Source organism: Homalodisca vitripennis, chromosome 1, assembly GCF_021130785.1.
Source record: "Homalodisca vitripennis isolate AUS2020 chromosome 1, UT_GWSS_2.1, whole genome shotgun sequence".
Lineage (NCBI taxonomy): Eukaryota > Metazoa > Arthropoda > Insecta > Hemiptera > Cicadellidae > Homalodisca > Homalodisca vitripennis.
This window is the reverse complement of record NC_060207.1, coordinates 232753838-232774603: the sequence shown is the minus strand read 5'-3', so window position 1 is coordinate 232774603 and position 20766 is coordinate 232753838. Positions and strand designations below refer to the sequence as shown.

The 20766-nt window shown below is 30.5% G+C and overlaps 1 protein-coding gene across 3 annotated transcripts in view; it reads left to right on the top strand.

The window, feature by feature from the left end:
- Positions 1-325: 325 nt before the first annotated feature.
- LOC124353141 overlaps positions 326-20766 on the top strand; it is a 176819-nt gene continuing 156378 nt past the window's right edge. For all 3 annotated transcript variants that reach the window (XM_046803004.1, XM_046803002.1, XM_046803003.1), the window contains exon 1: positions 326-740. In XM_046803004.1, coding sequence (XP_046658960.1) covers positions 460-740 — 281 coding nt within the window. In that variant the 5' untranslated portion in view covers positions 326-459. The remainder of the gene's footprint in view (positions 741-20766) is intronic.

Sequence of the window (20766 nt, the reverse complement as noted above, 5' to 3'; positions counted from 1 at the left end):
CAGTGCAAGTGATGAATATTGCTGTCAAATTTGCAATTAATTACGCGACACTAATTGGATCGCTACAATCTGATCATTGTCTCCCAGCAGTGCCGAATCAGAGTCTGTCCCCAAAGTCGGTAAGTAACACACACTCGACCGGCAATACCTCATCATCATTAACCTCAATACATTCTGCAATAACAACTAAATAAGCTAATTAGTGGAGATCGGATGAGAAGTTAGCTGCAATGAAGGAGCTGAGCGCTAGGGGTTAATTAAGGGAGGCAGGGTGGTCGGGAGGTCGGTGGGTGGGATGCGCGCGCAGCTCAGATGGTCAGCTTCAGTTGCTAGCGTGGAGACAGGGGCTGACGTTCAAAGCGGCGTCTGCAGTCGGATAGGATGCTGAGTGCGTATGTGATTCTCCCCGACCAGTAGAGTTCACGAAGTGGTGGCAAACTAACCTCCAACAGGATAAACATGGCCGTGCCGAGTTTTGCCAAGACAGTGTGGTTGATGACGGTGTTGCTGTCCATCACTTCGGCCCGAGAGTCCTGCCCGGCTTCGGCACCGCTGCAGGACCGAGTCCGCAGGACACCCGTCGTCTTCCATGGTCTCGCAGTACGAGCTGATACTCCTCCTCAGGGTCTACAGTACTCTGCGCAGTTCTGGCTCATCAAGGTCTACAAGGGATCTCAGTCTCTCGCTCAGTTCTTCCATCTCGACCCTCACCAGCAGGATTCTCTCGATATACGAGACAGGTTAGACTCTTACCCTACGATTGCATGTCAACACCTATCCTTACCTGCAATTTACGAGGAACGATCTTTTATTTTACCTTTAAAAAGTACTTAGTAATACACAGGCACATGTGAAACAAATTCTTACTGTGAGTTCATCAATAATAATTACTGATATTCTTGGCATTTTTATATTTTTTATATTTATATTTCCAAAAATTACACATAGTTAAACACTAATATGTACCCTTGGACTCTTCCCATTATTCTTAAAATGACTTAAAATGATGTAACTAAGAACAGAATTAAAAAGTAATGCTATTTTCACAGCTCATAACATGCTGTAAAGTATGTAGATTCTTGTCCGTAAAATTTCAATTCATTGATTATAAAATTTATTTAGTTTTTAATTTTTAACTATAATTATAGCTGTTAAATGTCACATCTGAAACCTTAAATACTCGTACATGTAGTTCAGCAAGCTTTTAAATAAAAAGTTACATACAATTTGTTCTAAATTCTTTTATTCATAATTTTTGTTTTTTGTAAATTGTACCAGGAAACAATAAGAACTAGAAAGTGTAATATTTGTTCAGACTGTAATGACCGTTTATGTAATTAAATAATGAATTAAAGTTGTTTTTTTTTTGTAATCTGAGGAACATTTTGTTTTTAAACAAGTAGCAAACGTGTCTGTTCAGTTGTTGACAAACACTTTTGTACTGCAAAGTAATGGAGTAAAGCATAAGGATCCAACAGTTCCATTGTTTTAAACATAAAATATATAATAACAAAGTGTTATAGAGTTTCAACATAATTTCGTAACAAAATGTATGTTTAACACAACTAAAAAGCTAGAGATGTTACATAATTTTATAATCAGTGTGTTTTTGTATTATGCAAATAGCATTTACTGTATAACATTGAGTTCAACAAATAGTAAATTTCTGGTATTTTTAAAGAATTTCTTAATAAAATAAAATAGATATTTATTTGCTTAAAGTAGCGCTCTTTTTTTAATAGCTTAGAATTAAGAGATGTCATGATTTTGTCAAATATTTTTCCTTAGATCGGATAAAACATATATATATATATATATATATATATATATATATATATATATATATATATACCTTTATTTTAACATAAGTATCTTTTCGTATAGAGTGGTTTAATAAAAATTATTTTTTATTTTACTACGGATACGGATACTTCCCCGATCAGTGAAAAATATAGATAGGTTTTTACGTTTGTTCAATTTTTCTTAAGGTGGCAGAATATAAGGTTTTTAGATTTTCCTACTTATCTATAAAAACCTTTTGTAATATCTGTGGAATGTTCTTCGTGATAAACAGTGATATATTCCGTCTCTTTCGTGATTTGATTGTTTACTTCGCGGCGGACACTTTTCCGAGAAATATCTCTCATCTGCTATCATCTAATTAAATTATAATTATTCAATTTTATTTATCACCTTCCAATGTTAATTTTAATGAGCGATAAATACTTGATTGCTTGTTGAGTCTCATAATAAAAGTATCGCATCCCATCCAACAATATATCGCTTATATTACAATGTGTGAGGTATCATGTAGAAGGATTAATGAAAAGCAAACAAGTAATTAAAAATTTAATTAATTAATGTAGTTAAAATTACTGTATAATTGAACGACTGTTGAATTATTTAAATATACACTAATGAAAAAAGTATTTTTAACTAACAAACTTGTTTTAACGAGTGGGGTTACATGTCTGGATCGGTATAAAACAATTTTACTGCATTTATAATTTAAAGAGACTTCTCAAATTTTCAAAATGAACTAAAATACATTTGTATTTGTAATGTAATTCTCTGTTTGAATAGTGTGAATTACATTCTAAGTTTTATAAACACTTTCATCATTCACTTCTTAAAACAAATTAACGTTTGGTAAAAACAATAATACTATAGGAATCTCCATAGATACATCAAATCATTATTAACCTAATTACTAAAAAGTATGTCAAACTGAAAATGACCCAGGTAGGTGGTTGGTCGGCGAATGCAAACCTATTAATTGCGGCCTGTATTCTGTAGTTTGGTTTTAATAATTAGTGCTGTGTTTAGTTTTCATTAAGTGCATGATTTAGAGTTAGTGAAGTTGACACTCAACATGGTGGTTGTTATTCCTGAATTATACGTGTCACGCTCTGGTAGATTTGTTTATTTTAACATAGTTTGTAATTATATGTTAGGTTAGTTATTTACCTGAAGATGAGATCAGATTGCAGATCTCGAAACGCAGCGTTACTGATTTTTTTGTATTACTGAAATATGGCAAATGTCCGGATAAAATTCTGTTTCCACAAGTCAAGACTGATTTTCTTTGTGCACATAGTCGACAGGGAGTGCTGTAAAAGCATATGCATATGTACAAACTCTGGTACTCTCTTTGATTGAGTACTGGTTCCCTTTTTATGGAAATATTGTATCTAGGAGAGATTTGTAACGATTACAAAAAGTAAAAACCGTGTGCCTTAAGGATGTCTGAAGGTTGAGGAATATTGGCCATATCTCGAAATTGCGGCGCTTTTTACTTTTGGTTTTCTTTTGGCAGGTCTGGGTAACTGAGATTGAGACTGAGGACCTAATTTCAAGTTCGATCTCGCAGCACTAGGGAGGGTCATGTCTCAGAGTTACAGGGCTCTTTGTGTTTGCTACTGGTAGGTCTGTGTTCCTGAGGATGATACTGAAGATCGGTGTCAGATTTTCTGTCGCATCCAACTGCTGAACAAATAACAATAGTGCCTTTTCTGAAAGAAATAGTGTCTTTACAGGAAATACAGTTTATACTGGTGCGAGTGTATTTTGAAGTATGTTAAATCGTGTAGGTCCAAAATACCTTTGCCTTTCATGTTTTTAGACCCCATACCTCACGGAATAATTAAGAAGAAAAGTCAAAGTTCTCTGAAACCAGATAAAGGTGTTCATAGCCAGATTTTCTAGAGGCCCAGATCTGTAATATAAAATCAATTAATACATAAGCAAAAATGAGACATAGATGATTTTAGTTTTCAAGTTTACTAATACATGAATAATTCTAATAACCTGGATAAGCTATGGACTTTGAGAGGCTAGTTTGTTCCAAAGATGGTGTGTTGCCATCCAAGGGGCTTTAAGGAGTCATATTGTTATAGTAAGTAAATTTTTGAAACCTTAAGAACTACAATAATAATTTATTCTGAACCAGGTTAACCGTAAGGTGTTACTTTATTTCAACACGGAAATAGAAACTTCCTCTTCCTTGCACAAATATGTTTACTTATCCGTCAGTGGTTCAGTAGATAACTTTATATATCTTCATAAGAAAGAACTAATGATTGAAAATTATTTATCTAATTTGATATTGATGTAAACATTGCAGTTAAAATAGAATAACATTTACTTAAACTAATATAGCTTATCTTATAAAATAAACGTTCAAATATAATAGTATTTGTAATTAAAGTTTTAAAATTGTTTTAATCTTGTAATTATCTAAAAAAATCTTTTAGGACTTTAAAAACTTCCACGAGTTTTTTAACTTTCGAGGAAAAATCTGTGGAAATGCTGGAAAGTGTTAAGCTAACTCATTTACTTCAAATAACAAGTCTAATTCCATAGTTCGACGCGTCTTTCTTCTGGTGAAGAAATTTCATCAGCAAACATGAAATGGTTTTCACTCAGGACGTGAGTAGTAATGCAATTCACTTATATCTTGATTTCGAATAATCTACATGGTAATGGCTCTGTAAACTTGTGTACAGGGTGCTATAAAAGTTTTTATGACCAATACATTTTTATGTTCATTACTGTAGATCTGCACCTTTCCAATCTTCTGTACTACGTGGCACGGTATACGCATATGAACAATAATTACAAAATTTACAGTGGTCTCCGATCTATTCACTTTAAATTAAACAAAATATAACAATAAATAATTTTTAAAAAAGTAAAAAAAGGCTATGAATTAATGATCACGAAGCATAAATACATCATATTTAAGAGACAAATGGTAAATCCCAGTACTAGCCCCAGCGACTAATTTATACTCTGGGAAACTCAAACTGTAGACCCTGTATAATTCACAGTCCTTAGGGATAGTCCCTCAAAACTATGTATTGTACGAAATGGGTGGTGGCGAAAAGTTTGTCACTTTCACTACTCTTATACCGTTCAAATATTGTAACGATTGTTACCGATCAAATATTTACTACTTGAGCCTCTCATTCCTAAAAGGGCAGTCTAAGCGCTCACCTTTTTCCGTGTCTCAATGTACAGGGCGAAAAAAGTCCCGCACGGGCGTGATAATTCCCGAACGATTTCAGTTAAAGCAATAAAACTTAGTACATAATTAATGCACCTATAAATCTACTTTTTGAAGTAACTACTATTTTTTTTCATTTCATGGGGATGGCCCGTTAGGAGTCAGAAGAAAATCTTAAATAAAATCATAGGTCGAGTAGTACATCAAATTAAAGTTCTATATTAGTAGAGTACAATGCCGCAAATCCGATCTCAAAGTGTTCACACTCTTTACAAAATGACGTTGGTTAAAGTTTAAAACATTTACAATGTAGTTCCTGTTCTAGATGGTTTAGTTTTATTGTCTTAGTTGAAGTTGTGAAAGTTTATCTTAGTAAATGAATACATACATACCTATAATACCAGAAATCGAAATAATTTAGTAATTGAATTACGTCTACGTCCAAGTAAAACCATAAACGTTTGAAAAGTAGTTTCATTAAAAGTTTTCAATAAATTAATTTCATTAGTTCATAAATATCCTGACTTAATTGTCATTAAGAAACTTTATAGGTTAATTAAAAAACTAAATGGTTAATTCATTTACAGCCTTCAAGAGTTTTTTGCTGTTGGCCAATTGCTTTTTGAGAATTCTTTAGCCTTTAATGTTATTAGTCTCAACTCTTGATTAGTTTATGGTTTTTTATTTCTCTAAGATCTTGTAGTTGTTATTTAATTCATAAATATTTTATTACTCGTTGAGTTTTAGTTGTGTTATTTTCATTGTTTTAAATGTCATGTAATTGTATTGATTTATTTTAACTAATTAATAGCGTTGTTTAACAATTCTTATTACACCTCATCGTATAACAAACTATAAATAATTATGATTAAAAAATAATAATTCATCTATAGTTTGTAGTTATAATTATATCTGAACTTGGCGTTGTTAATACTTGTAATAGTCTTATAACAATAACAATTATATTATTATTATTATTTCTTAATTTACGAATTAATTAGTCCTACAGTTTCATTCGAAAGATACCCCGTAGGCATATTTAGTGATATCAAAAATATTTTTAATGTATTCTCATGTGATATACGTGTACTCAATATTTCGAAATCTTTGGGATACACATAAAGAGATTTGCATCAAAAGTTTATTTTTTCTAAAATTTCATAAAAAACGGAGTTATATATTTTTTAATTTACACGTGAACCAAATAGAAAAGAAATGGCATAACAACCTGGTCAACAAACTTTGTCGAGGATAAAAAAATCAATTTATGTACCAAGTTCTAACTAGTTTGAGCATATCTGTCACCAGTTCGTCGGAGTTCTTACAGTATCGACATATAATAAATATCTCGGAAAGGTTTCAAGATACCAATATATAATTTATTATTAAATTTTTATTAAATCTTATATGCATTCCAGAAAAAAGTTGTATACGTTCATAAATAATGTGTTATAGATTTAAAACAAGTTTAAACGACTGCTATATTAAAATTGAAAAGAGTACCAAACTTGCATCGAGCTTAGACAATGTAAATATAAGATACAAAGTTTCAACTAGTTTGGTGAACTGAGTGGTGGTTTTGGAATCTAGAGGAATGTTAGATGAAGTTATGTAGACAAAATCTACCTTAAATATATTGAGGTAACTTGATATAAATATTAGGGATAATAAACCCATAAACCTAATCATTCAAATCGTGTTTTTTCAAAAACATTATTAAACTTATTGACCCATTTGAAAACTCTATGCTAAATTGCAACATTTGAATTGCTTTCAACCAAACTACGTTTTATCCAATTATAAGATCGTAATAAATAGTTAAGTTATGAACAAAGAGTGTTTTCTCCAGTTGTTCTATTTGATCAAACAATACTTCCTCCAAACCATCAATCAGAAGCACTCTCGCTAGTCACATGTCTATTTTGCTTTTCTATCCGTACTAGGTTATAATTAGTGTGATTTTTTTTACATTTTTAAAACTTTCAAATTTTATGTTCGGTGAAAATGGTGAAACCCGATGATGCTTTTAACTAGTACAAACATATTGTACACAATGTGCCTGTCAATGAAGAAGATGAAGGAGGAAGTGATAGTTTGGACGATGGTTTGAGAGGGTATAAATGTTACAATTTCATAATATATTTAAAAGGTTACATACTTTGAGTTAAAAATGACCTAATTAGTCATTTTTGGCCTTTTCGTTAACATAAAATTTCATATGAGATGATATTGGTGGGTATAGAATTATCAAAATAAATAATTTCGTATAGTAACTATGTAAATTTATGAGTAGGCATACTCGTTGGTTTTTACAAAATAATAATATTGTAATTATTTGAATCAAAACCACGCTTTTTTCAAATATATAATATTTAAAACGCGGTTTTTACAAATTTCTAAAAGCAATTTAAAGCTGTTTATTGATAAAATATCTGCCTCACGCTTGTAAATATGAATAATAAATAACCTGAAACATATGTACATCAACAAGAATTCAACAGCTGTTTGACATTATTATGTGGTCTCGCGCTTTTGCCTTTTCTGTGATGTTGTATATAAAGGAGGAAACACAATTTGAATGTTTGCTCCTCATCTTACATATTTTCTTAACCAAATTTCTGGTACCATATTTTGCATGTCGTGTGCGTATTTTACAGTGATGGTTCCAATGTTATCCACAATGATTTTGTTTTTATAAATCAAATTTAGCTGCTTGTATATAAACATTGAATACCCCGATTTTTATTATTTTAAAATTACATATAGAGGCATCATTTTTACAAATTAGCAATTTTATTACATGGTGTTAAGTTGTCATTTTATATAAAATGATCCCATACCCAATGGCTGATTTTACCATGAATGTTTGTCTGTATGTCCTTTATAGACTCAGAAACGATATGACCGATCATTATGAAAATTTTCATGTATATGTATTTTTCCACGTAGAAGGTTTATATGCTATGCCCATTGATTTAACTCACCACCAGGCGGTGCTGAAAATATAAAAGTTATCAAAGCTCTTGCACATTATAAACTGCAATTACGAGACAGTTACATTTATTAAATAGCCAAACACTATTTAAAGCGGCTAAGTTTTTATTTATATTTGTCTTTAAAATAAATTTCTGGTTAAACTTAAAGCTTGAGTGTTGGACCACTTTATAATAAAATGTATATGTACGTGTAAATGGCTAAAAACATGATATAACTATAAACTCTACATCGGCGTTAATAATATAATTCACTTGAACCAGATGTCCCCATACACGGGCAAAGCGTACGAAGCTGTGGGAAACATCTAGTGCTTTATAAATAGCTATTATAAGGCCATGGCTCATGGGCTGTTGTCACGGGCTTAATTTTTAAGCATCTTAATAATGTGTCCTTTGCACGTCAGAATATCATCAATGATCATTCCAAGGCATTAATTAATATTTTTTTTATTTTTAATTGAAATTATTTAAAACAGCTGTTGATATTCGTGTGCCATTTTTTTAACTTCTATCAAAAACTCAACATATGATTTGCATATGACACTCAAGTTAATTGTCATTGTTTCCTTTACCGGTATGTGTCCAAATTTTCTAAAATCATGTTCAAAGTTTTCTGGACACTACTTTCATTCCCATCAGTAATCTTACACCCGAAGAACTTCTCTGTCTAGTTGATAACTCTACAGTTTTGGCATTTCCATTCATTCCGACCTAAATAGGTTTTCCATAAGTTTTCTGCTCGACACCTATAATCAACTAAACAATTTCGTCTAGAACATAACCTATAGGTTTTCGCGATTCCATCCGTCAATAAATCCTCACCGCAGTGACTAAATTTTAGGAACGTTCTTGTTTACCACAGAAAATTACTCATTTAATACCACAATTAAAATACCTTTACTTCTAGAAAAATAAACTTTACTATGTAAAATCGTCTTAAGTGATTAAGTCACAAGAATATTAACCTTACTCCACATAGAATTCCTCATAAAGCTATTGACACAATATCAATATATTTTATTCCATATAAACACTTTCATTTCATCGTAACTGTCAAAGTGAACGAAATGCTAAGATTGAAATTATTCTTTACATATAAAACTCATTCACACATAACATTTTTACATCCAAAATCTCATTTATTCCCAATTTTGCTTAATATTGCCCCAGTGTCAGTTAGTCGAGATGTTTTCTCCTAAACGTGTGATAGATTCGTATACACCGTAGAATAATTCTGAAATCAATGAGTTTTTAGAGGAGCTTCAAACGACTTGGGCATTGCAACATTTGTAATGCCAAAGTTGAAGGCAAACACGGCATGAACGGTTTTCCCTTTTACGGGTAATACGTGGTGGTCGGCGGTCGATGGACACATCACCGAAAGTGTGGTCGTAGTGTCGGGGGAGTCCACACGTTCATAAGCTACCGTCTGTGCTACCAGTTTGGTAGTTGTCCCTGCCTCTAGTTCCATCATAGTGTATTTACACTACCACTTATAGGATACCACTTTGTCTCTAAACATTTAGACGTCTTCAAGATATGGAAATTCCAACAGTTTCAGGTTTCTAAATAATTTTTTTGAATTATTCTGAGCTGCACAAGTTTGTGCATTGCAGGTTTTTTATTATCCTGATAAGCTTTCTCAATAATAACTTACATAGCTTTTTTAAGTGCATGATTAAAAACATCTCCCCATAGGTAGATGTGCGTAAATTAATCCATAATACGCCGTCATCAGCGCCTGTGTGAGGTAGTAATCGGATTATTATCACAGTACATAAATAATTGAGAGCTGTATTAAACAAACACTGCGCTTTCAATTGACAATTAGATGTCTACCCTAGATCAAGGTAATAAATTGTGTTGCCGATCTAGGTTACATCCGAGGCGACCCTTGTATTAGATATAAAATTGAATTTGAATTTTGAAATTGGATTTAAAATTGAAAATAAAACTGAATCGTATTATTCAGCTCAGTAAATGACACCGTAAAATGTTTTGGATGTCATAAGGAATAACATAATATTCTTTCTCTTAAGTTAAAAAAAACACTGGTTTACACTTAACCACTAAACTAACGTCACATATTTGTAAACTAAGCTAATGTAACGTAAAAACTAACGATTAACTTCAATTTTAATGAATTCTGTGATGGTGGGCTGGTGTGAATTTTGCCTGAAAGAATCACGTCATCAATATATCACAAAAGTTTCTAGTCAAATTAGACTGGGTTATAATTCTAAACTAACGCAAAATCTCTGTAAACTAATGTAAAATATCGTAATATAATGGTTAACATTAATTTTAATGGATTTAGTGATGGTGCAGGCTAGTGTGAAGTGGCCAGAAAAGTTAAAATCTATAAATCACAAAAGTTTCTAGTCAAATTGGACTGGGTTGAAATTCTAAACTAACGCAAAATCTCTGTAAACTAATATAAAATATCGTAATATAATGCTTAACATTGATTTTAATGGATTTAGTGATGGTGCAGGCTAGTGTGAAGTGGCCAGAAAAATTACAATCTATAAATCACAAAAGTTTCTAGTCATATTTGACTGGATTACAATTCAAAACTAATGTCAAATATTGGTAAACGAAGCTAATGCATCGTAAACTAACAATGACATCAATTTTAATGAATTCTGTTATGATGTTCTAATGTGAAGTTGGCTTGCAAGAATGACGTCATCTATATATTACAAAAGTTTCTAGCCAAATTAAATTGATTTAAAATTGTAAACTAACGTCAAATCTCTGTAAACCAACAATTAACATCAATTTTAATGGATTTCTGATGTTACAGGCTAGTGTGAAGTTAGCAAGCAACAGTGACGTAATCTATATCACAAAAGTTTATAGTCATATTTGACAGGGTCAAAAGCCTAAACTACAGTTAAATCTCTGCTAACTAGCCTAAGAAAACGTTAAGTAACGATTGTCATCAATTTTATTGAATTCTGTGATGGTGCGCAGATGTGAAGTTGGCTTGCAAAGTTTCTAGTCAAATTAAATAGCTAAAATTCTAAACTAACGTCAAATCTCTGTAAAATAACCTAAAACAACGTAAACTAATTTTAATAGATGTTGCGATTCTCAGGCTAGTGTGAAGTTAGCAAGCAATAATGACGTAATCTATATCACAAAAGTTTCTAGTCAAATTTGACACAGTTAAAAGCCTAAACTAAAGTAAAATCTCTTTAAACTAACCTAAAATAACGTAAATTAACTATTAATATAAATTTAAATAGATTTTGTGATGTTACATTGTTAACTGCTATACCAATCACAATAGCCATTAGTGTAATATGGATCATACTTTATGAGCCAAGTAAACAAAGCACCTTACATACAATTTATAAAACCATGAAAAAGATTTAATGTAGGCTATGTAATTAGTAGGCTATGCCACATACTAGATTCGGTAATTTCGGTATTACAAATTCTATAACTTCGTCACACAATTTCCACCCCGTTCGTTATATTGATGTCGTAATTTGTGTCTCTTCATTAAATGGGACTTAAGTGAGTTTCGGCTTCGACTTATTACTTTAAGCCCTTAAGCTTCGCGTCTTGCTGAGCAAATCTTGCAACTGCTTTATTAACAGGCTTTTGATTTATTTATAAGTTATTGCGATTTTGTACTGTTCCAAAATATGTAACAACTAATATTCATTAATTTTTCATTTTTAAAAGGTCTTATTTTCTTTAGAAACACACAATATACTCGTATATGACCAGACTTTTATTGCTCATGGAATAACTAGAAACAGTTTCTTTTGTTTCTCTTACAAAATGCATTTTATATAATTCTACATATGGATCAATATTCCAATTATTTATGATCTCATTATTTTTTATGTCCTCTTATTGCAAAATGGACTGGATAACGAGCTTTTATTAATTATACATAAATATATTGAACACTTTTCCCTACGTAGAGTCCAAATGTCTGATAATATGAGGATCATTATACACCACTATTTTCTTCTCTGGTAGCGAAGTTTTACATGTCAGTGCTAGAGTAGTCATAGTATACAATATTATATACCAGTACTACTCTAATCATAGTATAATATATTTCCATCAGCACTACTCTAGTAATAATATAATATATTATATATCAGTACTACTCTAGTCATAGTATACATTATTGTATACCAGTACTACTCTAGTCATAGTATACAATATTATATACCAGTACTGCTCTCGTCATAGTATACAATATTATACAACAGTAATACTCTATTCATAGTACAATATGTTATTTATCAGTACTATTCTAGTCATAGTATACAATATTATATAATAGTATTAATCTAGTCATAGTATATGTTATCTATCAGCTCTACTCTAGTCATAGTATGCAATATTATATAACAGTAATACTCTATTCATAGTACAATAATATGTTATTTATCAGTACTATTCTAGTCATAGTATACAATATTATATACTAGTATTAATCTAGTCATAGTATAACATGTTATCTATCAGCTCTACTCTAGTCATAGTATACAATATTATATAACAGTAATACTCTATTCATAGTACAATAATATGTTATTTATCAGTACTATTCTAGTCATAGTATACAATATTATATACTAGTATTAATCTAGTCATAGTATAACATGTTATCTATCAGCTCTACTCTAGTCATAGTATGCAATATTATATAACCATAATACTCTATTCATAGTACAATAATATGTTATTTATCCAGTACTATTCTAGTCATAGTATACAATATTATATACTAGTATTAATCTAGTCATAGTATAATATGTTATCTATCAGCTCTACTCTAGTCATAGTATGCAATATTATATAACAGTAATACTCTATTCATAGTACAATAATATGTTATTTATCAGTACTATTCTAGTCATAGTATACAATATTATATACTAGTATTAATCTAGTCATAGTATAACATGTTATTATCTATCAGCTCTACTCTAGTCATAGTATACAATATTATATAACAGTAATACTCTATTCATAGTACAATAATATGTTATTTATCAGTACTATTCTAGTCATAGTATAACATGTTATCTATCAGCTCTACTCTAGTCATAGTATGCAATATTATATAACAATAATACTCTATTCATAGTACAATAATATGTTATTTATCAGTACTAGTCTAGTCATAGTATACAATATTATATACTAGTATTAATCTAGTCATAGTATAATATGTTATCTATCAGCTCTACTCTAGTCATAGTATGCAATATTATATAACAGTAATGCTCTATTCATAGTACAATATGTTATTTATCAGTACTATTCTAGTCATAGTATGCAATATTATATACTATTACTACTCTAGTCATAGTTAATGTTATCTATCAGTGCTACTCTAGCTGTAGCAGTGTTAAAAGGAAAACGCATTTAAAACAAAATGAAAGCACTTGTAAATATAAAAATATTAAATTCACGGGTAAATTTTAATAGGAATACTTGGGCATTTATACGTAACACAAGCTTAATTTTACCCTTGTAAACATCACAATTCTGTCCTATAATGCATATAAGAAAACTTAGTTTTTAAATTACCTATAAAAATATGATCTTTTTAATGCTCTATGTTAAATACACAGTATTACATTAAAAAACATTTTGCAAAGCATTGTTTCCAATAAAGGAGTAAGCTATTCAGTAATTGTACCAAATATTTCATTAAAACATATAGGACAACTCTGAATATTCTATATTAAATTTAAACAATTGCTTTATATTCTAACTTTACTAAACACTTCATTCATGAAACAGAGTGAGATCTTGAATGTGAGATACTAAATACGCAATACCACTTCACACACATATTTTTAACATTTATTAAAAAAGTAGATGTTGTGTGCTCTATATTACATATTTACACAACATATTTACCTTAATATGTATCTTCTTGATACTTCAAACTATGCAAATCCTTTTCACATAACTGCAAATACTTTACTTGTACAAGACAGACATACATCACATGTTACGTAACAGACTTCCCACAGAGGTCGCATACAAAATTTTAAATCAATGTATGGCAAATTTAATTCTTGAGAGGTCCTACGGGCAGATTCATGTTCGATCTTACGAAAACAATATTTGACTCCTCAAAAAGGGGAATAGTGTCAGCCTACTGAGGGGCATGCTTCAACAATGCTTAGCCAAATGTCATGGATGAACATCATAGAACTGATTATTATAGAGAACATGAACATAGAACATACCATAGAAATTAGGTTTAATACACAATTTAAAAGTCTGCAGATGAAATATATCTCAAGACATCTTACATAAATTTAAGTTACATGTGCCACTATGGCCCATTTTATATTTTTTTTACAAATTTGAAGTATATAGGCCAGTTTTGGACAGATAGAGAGACATGAATGAAATGTTTCAAGCCCCTTTAGTAGTATATTCACTAATGCATTTTAAATTCACAGAATTTGATCAATTATTCAACTTTAAATTTTTCTAAAGTCTCCCAAAAAGTACAGAATACGATAATAGAAACAAATAATCTATAAATATCCAACAATTTCTAATACTCACTCAAAATCGCTTAAACACCGTTTTACCATGGATTAATGCAAATAATCAAAAAACCAAATTTGAAATTTAGTAGATAGAAGAATCTCAGAGCCTATACATTACTAAGCACAACCTCTTGTTCCTCCTAGCCATGGCTTGTCAAAGAGTATACCCTACAGAGAATATCAAAGTCTAACTTAGATATAAGTATTTATATTTTTACTTTTGTTTACATTCCAGGAAATATTTATAAATAAATATGCAATGACACAACGTTCTAAATAAAACACGAAAAAATGTTGTTGACATATTATTAAGTGATACTAATCTATAGACACATCTCATCTATTGATATCTTACCATGGATATGGATGCTAGATACACATCTAGTATCATCATCTAAATCAGATTTAATTCCACAAAATATATAACTGAACATATATAAGTAAATATGTTATATTAAATAAGAAATAAAAATTATACATTTGGATATCAAATGATAATATAATAATTTAGAAGAGTTCAGACTAAATTACTTAATACCTAAGATTATAGAAAAAGTAGTTTATCACAAAAAACATAAATCGATGTATTAAAATTAATATCATCTATTAAAAATGTAAAAACATCTAAATATTATTTATCATTATCATTAATTCACTACCTAATAAATTGTTAGTAGGCAGAGTAACTTCATCTGACAGTGAATAAAAAAGAGTTTAGAAAATTATTAAGCATTCAAGAACACCATTTATTTTTTCAAGGTTCATAAATAACAGAGTTGTGTATATTGTTAAAGTTTGAACGCTGCCATAATAAAACGAAATAGCTTTCCAAACTGGCCAACGACCTTAGTTAAGATATTTATACGATAAATGGTAGTATCAAGTTTTAACTTATTCCAGCATTGCTATTGCCAGTACTTGGTGACCAAAAGTTTTCATGGAATTTACATTTAATCGCTATCTTTAAACATTATTGTGAACTATTTAATTCTATAATGAAACCCTTTTCCATGAATAATTCTGCTCAAAATATTCGAGACTTGTTCATCTTTGAAAATTCATTGAGTGAAATCCACAAAATATATCAGACTTCTATAGTACATTAATTTTATTTAAACAAATATATACAACTATAATATCAAATTATTTTGTTATTGGGCATAACCCATCTCGACATGAAATTACTAAGAAGGATGTAGGAAGAGGAAGGGATATGAGTTGTACATAACCAGGAAATGGAAGTGACAAAGGGTTTACAGACATCAACTATTCCTAGCCTAGCCCTAATCTGCCTTCTTGTCCGTATGCCCACACTAAATTCACGACATCTAATTAATTAATTCTAAAGAAAGTCTAACATAGAATAAATGAATGAATGTTGTTTTTATTTTATTTTGTTGATTTTATTCCTTCCAAAAACAACAAAGTTAATATTGAAAAATGAACATCTTGGAATTAACTGGCCACTTGTACAAGTATTGTGGCCAGTATAAACATAACAAAATAAAATACACTGTTTGTGTCAGAGTCCAGTTTCTTAATGTGCTTTCAACAGCCGAGTCGCTCTCTATGGCATCTGTGTCTTAACACTAGCATTTGGCTTATCAATACACTTCTATACCTTACTCAAAAGATAACAAATGGCTTTCATTTATACATTTACGAGCTCGTTTATTTCTTATCATTTTTTAGTTCTAGAAAAAAATACAGAAAATAGTTAATAAAAAATAAAGTTTCAGTTTTGTAACACATAACAAGGACATTATTCTAAAATTATCTTTCTTTTAAACTGATCCATTAATATGAGATTAAAACTATAAAAAATATAAAAATAAATACATAGTTTATTATTAAATAAAATTAAACCGTACTACGTCCGTTGACCTCCTATTTTCAGTTAAAATGAGCCTAAATACTCCGTCCCGATTATTACCAACTATGAAACGTCTACGAGTCTGTAATGAACATGTTGTAATTTGTTTCCTTATATGTACAAGACAAGCAAAATGGATGAAATCTGTATAATCTATATAGCTTGGTAGCTTGGGGATCAAGCATCATTCGCTATAGAATGTTGCAGATACCATTTAATAACTGTCTAGCGTTACACTGTAGTGCAAAAGGATGTTAATGTATTTTCGATAGCTATTTGATACATCAATATGTAGAACCAGCAAACTTTATTGAGTGTTGACTGATATTTATTGCCACCTGGCTCGGGGACCAAACATCATTCGCTGTAAAAGATTGCAGATATCAGTTGGTAACTGTCCAGCTGGACACTGTAGTGCAAACGTATGCTAATGTATTTCCAATAGCTATTTGTTCTCAACTTTCCAGGTCCAACAAAATGCCTTTGCATTTTTCAACTATGTGAAATAAATATGAAAGTATGTACATTTATTTTTTTAAATTGAAATTTGTTTAGCACATAATATATACTCATAATTAAATGAAACGCATATAATGAGCGATCTCTTATGAATACCAAACAGAATTGTAGTTCCTTCGTCCATATCATGTTTTCATATCATTCATTTTTATATTTTTTTATATTTTAATCTCATATTAATGGATCAGTTTAAAAGAGAGATAATTTTAGAATAATGTCCTTGTTATGTGTTAAAAAACTGAACTTTATTTTGTATTAACTATTTTCTTTCTTCCTTTTTCCAGAACAAAAAAAATGTAAGAAATAAACGAGCTCGTAAATGTATAAATGAACAAAATCACATCGACTAATAATGAAAATTTATATGTGAAAACATAAAGCAAATTATTACTTGATTGACCTGATTACAAAGGAGCATCTAAAGCAATACATCACTCCACTCCATTGGCTTTACCTTTATTCTTTGAATTATCTGGAACGAAGTCATTAACTGCTGAAATGTAATCAGGAGAGTGAATTTTCACTATTATACTTAAATTAGTACCTTAAAGAAAGTTTTACTTCGTCAATCTAAAAAGTGTAATCACCTTCTGATGAAATATTCTAATATTCATAACACACGTTTAAATATTATTGTTGGCTCAATATCTCCAAATAATAGATACTTTCAAAATAAATTATTATATAAAGTTTAATTTATTATTATTTAATATGATTTTATAACTTTTACTGTAGCCATACTTTTGTATAATTATGGTATGCATATGGTACATACCACGTACATAACGTATGGTACATAATACGTATTATAAAATATTATGAAAATGACCATGAAAATATAGAAAAGATTACAGATAGCAAATAATGTATATTTGTTGCCCAAAACCAAAACATTTTTCATCCCTAGGTAGTAAATAGTTTGGATAATAGTATAAACACAAATTTTAGTTGAGATAGACATTCTATTCAGCAATAAAAATTAATAGAAGCCACAATTTCCTCAACATGAATGTCCCACTATTTTCGTTTTCAGCACCACTACGCAGTTCTGAAAAAAGTCAACAATTTCAGCAACACTGTTCCAGATCTTTGAAATCGAACCACGTACTGTTAACTGTATACGAGTAGTTAGAGCGGTGGTTTTTGCCTGCCGAACAGGTCACTGGATCGGATGGATGCTGGAGTCCTAAAGTAAACAAGTAGGGCAGTCAACCTTTGCCGTTAAGGATCTTTTGTAGAATATCACATCAACTGAAAACCGGCGGGTCACAAGAGGCTGAAAACTCAGATCCCGAGACAGCTCTTCAATGGGAACTTGCTGGTAGATCAATGTTTCAGGTAGATACACAATCTGTATTATGTATTTTTCCGCTCTTATGACATATCCAGAGCTTAAACGTAACTAATAGGATTGTGCATATCTGAGCAGCACTTCGCGCAGAGTATCTGAGTAACGTATATTGTAAGGGAAGTGAGGTTTGAATTTTAACCACCCTTTGCATAGTTTAAAGTAAAGTTAGGTTGGCGGAAGTTCGGTATCATGTTAAACAGCAATGTGTCTAGGAGTGCATTACAGTTGGGGTCGATGTCCTTGCCACATTGCAAGTAAGGAAAATCTTGAAGATAAAAAGCTATTTCAATTTTATATTTTTTTAATATCTCTCACGGTTCAGTAGATATGTATGTATATTTAATGCGTAAATGCCATTTTAAGTTGACTGTACATCTTAGAAACTTTATCATATTGAAATCTTTAATACATATCAACATATAAATGGTTTTTAAACATGTGGAGTTGGGTTGGATATATGTAAATAGGAATTACACGGGTACAGGTATTACTTGTATTATTTCCTGCGTACGTGTGATCCTCCTCATAGAAAAATTATACGTGATATTAAATATAATGCAAAAAATTTGTTCTACCATGAGAATTCAAAGCCATTTATTATTTTTACATACGATTCCTTATAGATGATATATAACTGTTTCTTTAATACAATTTTAATGCTGACATCTTGAAATTTTAAATTATAATCACTTAAAAGTTTAAATTCATTTCATTTTTACTCTATTTTTTAAATAATCAAAACAAAAATGTTCGACCGGTTGCAATTTTGAATTTTTTTCTCGGATGATATTGGCTAAAGATTTATCCACGGCGTTCTCGTAATTGACGATTTTAGTACAAATTTGATTAATAAAATATGTATGATTGTTATATATTGTATGTATGATGATATATGATTGTTGGCGTTATTAGAAATAACGCCAACATAATCTAATAATAACGCCATCTAATACATCATCTAACATACATTATCTAAAACGTCATCTAAACATCTAATAGAAATTAGAATATATTAGAAATTACGCCAACAATCGATTTTAAAATTCCACATTAAATCCATAAATACAATTGTTGGATATAAGGTGGTTTTGTGTTGTGGGGACCGTTATTGGAAAAATGAAGATTTCACGGAAATTTCCTATTGAGAGTGATCGCGATTGACGATTTGAATTGAACCTTTATTTACACAATTGAAGTTTTTGTGCATGTCAGTAGAGATCATTCAGTAAATTAAGAATTATTAACAGCAAACTTAAGACTATTAATTAGATCTAACCTACGTATTATAAAACACAAAACGTTAGAAAACGAGTGGGAAAAAATTATAATAAAAATGAGCAACCGACCACTGATAAGAAACTAAAATTTAAGAAAGTGATCACCTAAGATCTTTAATAAATGAACTTTAAATTATTTAAAACTATTATGATATCGAATCGACTGACTAAGAGAGCTATATAATTTTAAAAAGAAGAAAAGGGTATTTTAGTAAAGACAGGCTGAATTTTTTAATTACAATATTTTGTTTAGTATTGCATTGCATTGTAAGAGTGGTCTAAGACATCCAAACTACTTATGCTTTGACAAATATATAACATGTAATGGAAAATAAAGGGCTTGTTAATGATAGAGTACTACTTGATGGGAAGAACTCCCTACAGCTCTCCCGTCGAATCGGCTTATTCCCCAAACCATTCTCAGAGCTCTCTTTTGGAGACAGAAGACTTTATTAAAAGAAATTCCATTACTAAAACCACAAAAATTTATGGTGTACCTTATTTTTATGACTCGCATAATCTACTTTAACCCAGTCTGAGGAGTTTTCTGGGAAGAAAATGAAGATAGAGGCCTCAGGGCATAACTCCTGAATTAAGCTGCTTTACAAGATGACCTAATTTACGTCATAGTTCCATTTCCTAGAAAAGAAGAAAATTATCTAGAAGGCCCTTTGTAATTTAGGAGTGTAGATCCTTGAGGTGAGTTTTAGCCAGATTAATATTGAATTTAGTTACAGGTAACCGTTGAAGAAGTAGGTCGGTAGTTTCAAGAACGTACGAGTACTGGAGGATAACTTGATGGTTACAATGATTGAAGATCAAACAGGTATCATCTGTAAAAAGGTATACCGGCAGAAAAAGTTTATTGCGTTCGTTGGCAATAAGGAAGATCTTTGTACATAAAAAAGGAATAAACGAAGTGCCAGCACTGAACCATGATGTACTTCTGGCTTGACTAGAGAGAAATCTTAAATTGTGTATTTTACTTTTTTAAGGATTTTTACGCACTGAACTCGACCACTCGAAATAAGAAGGAAATCATAAATAATAATAATTCTTTATTGCAGAAAGACAATATAAATTGAATTTTAATATATGTACTGTATATAAAATATCAGATTCCTGTTTTATCAAATTAAAAATCTTTTTCACATTCAGAAATATATAATACTTCCGATAGTTCGCTCTCTCTTT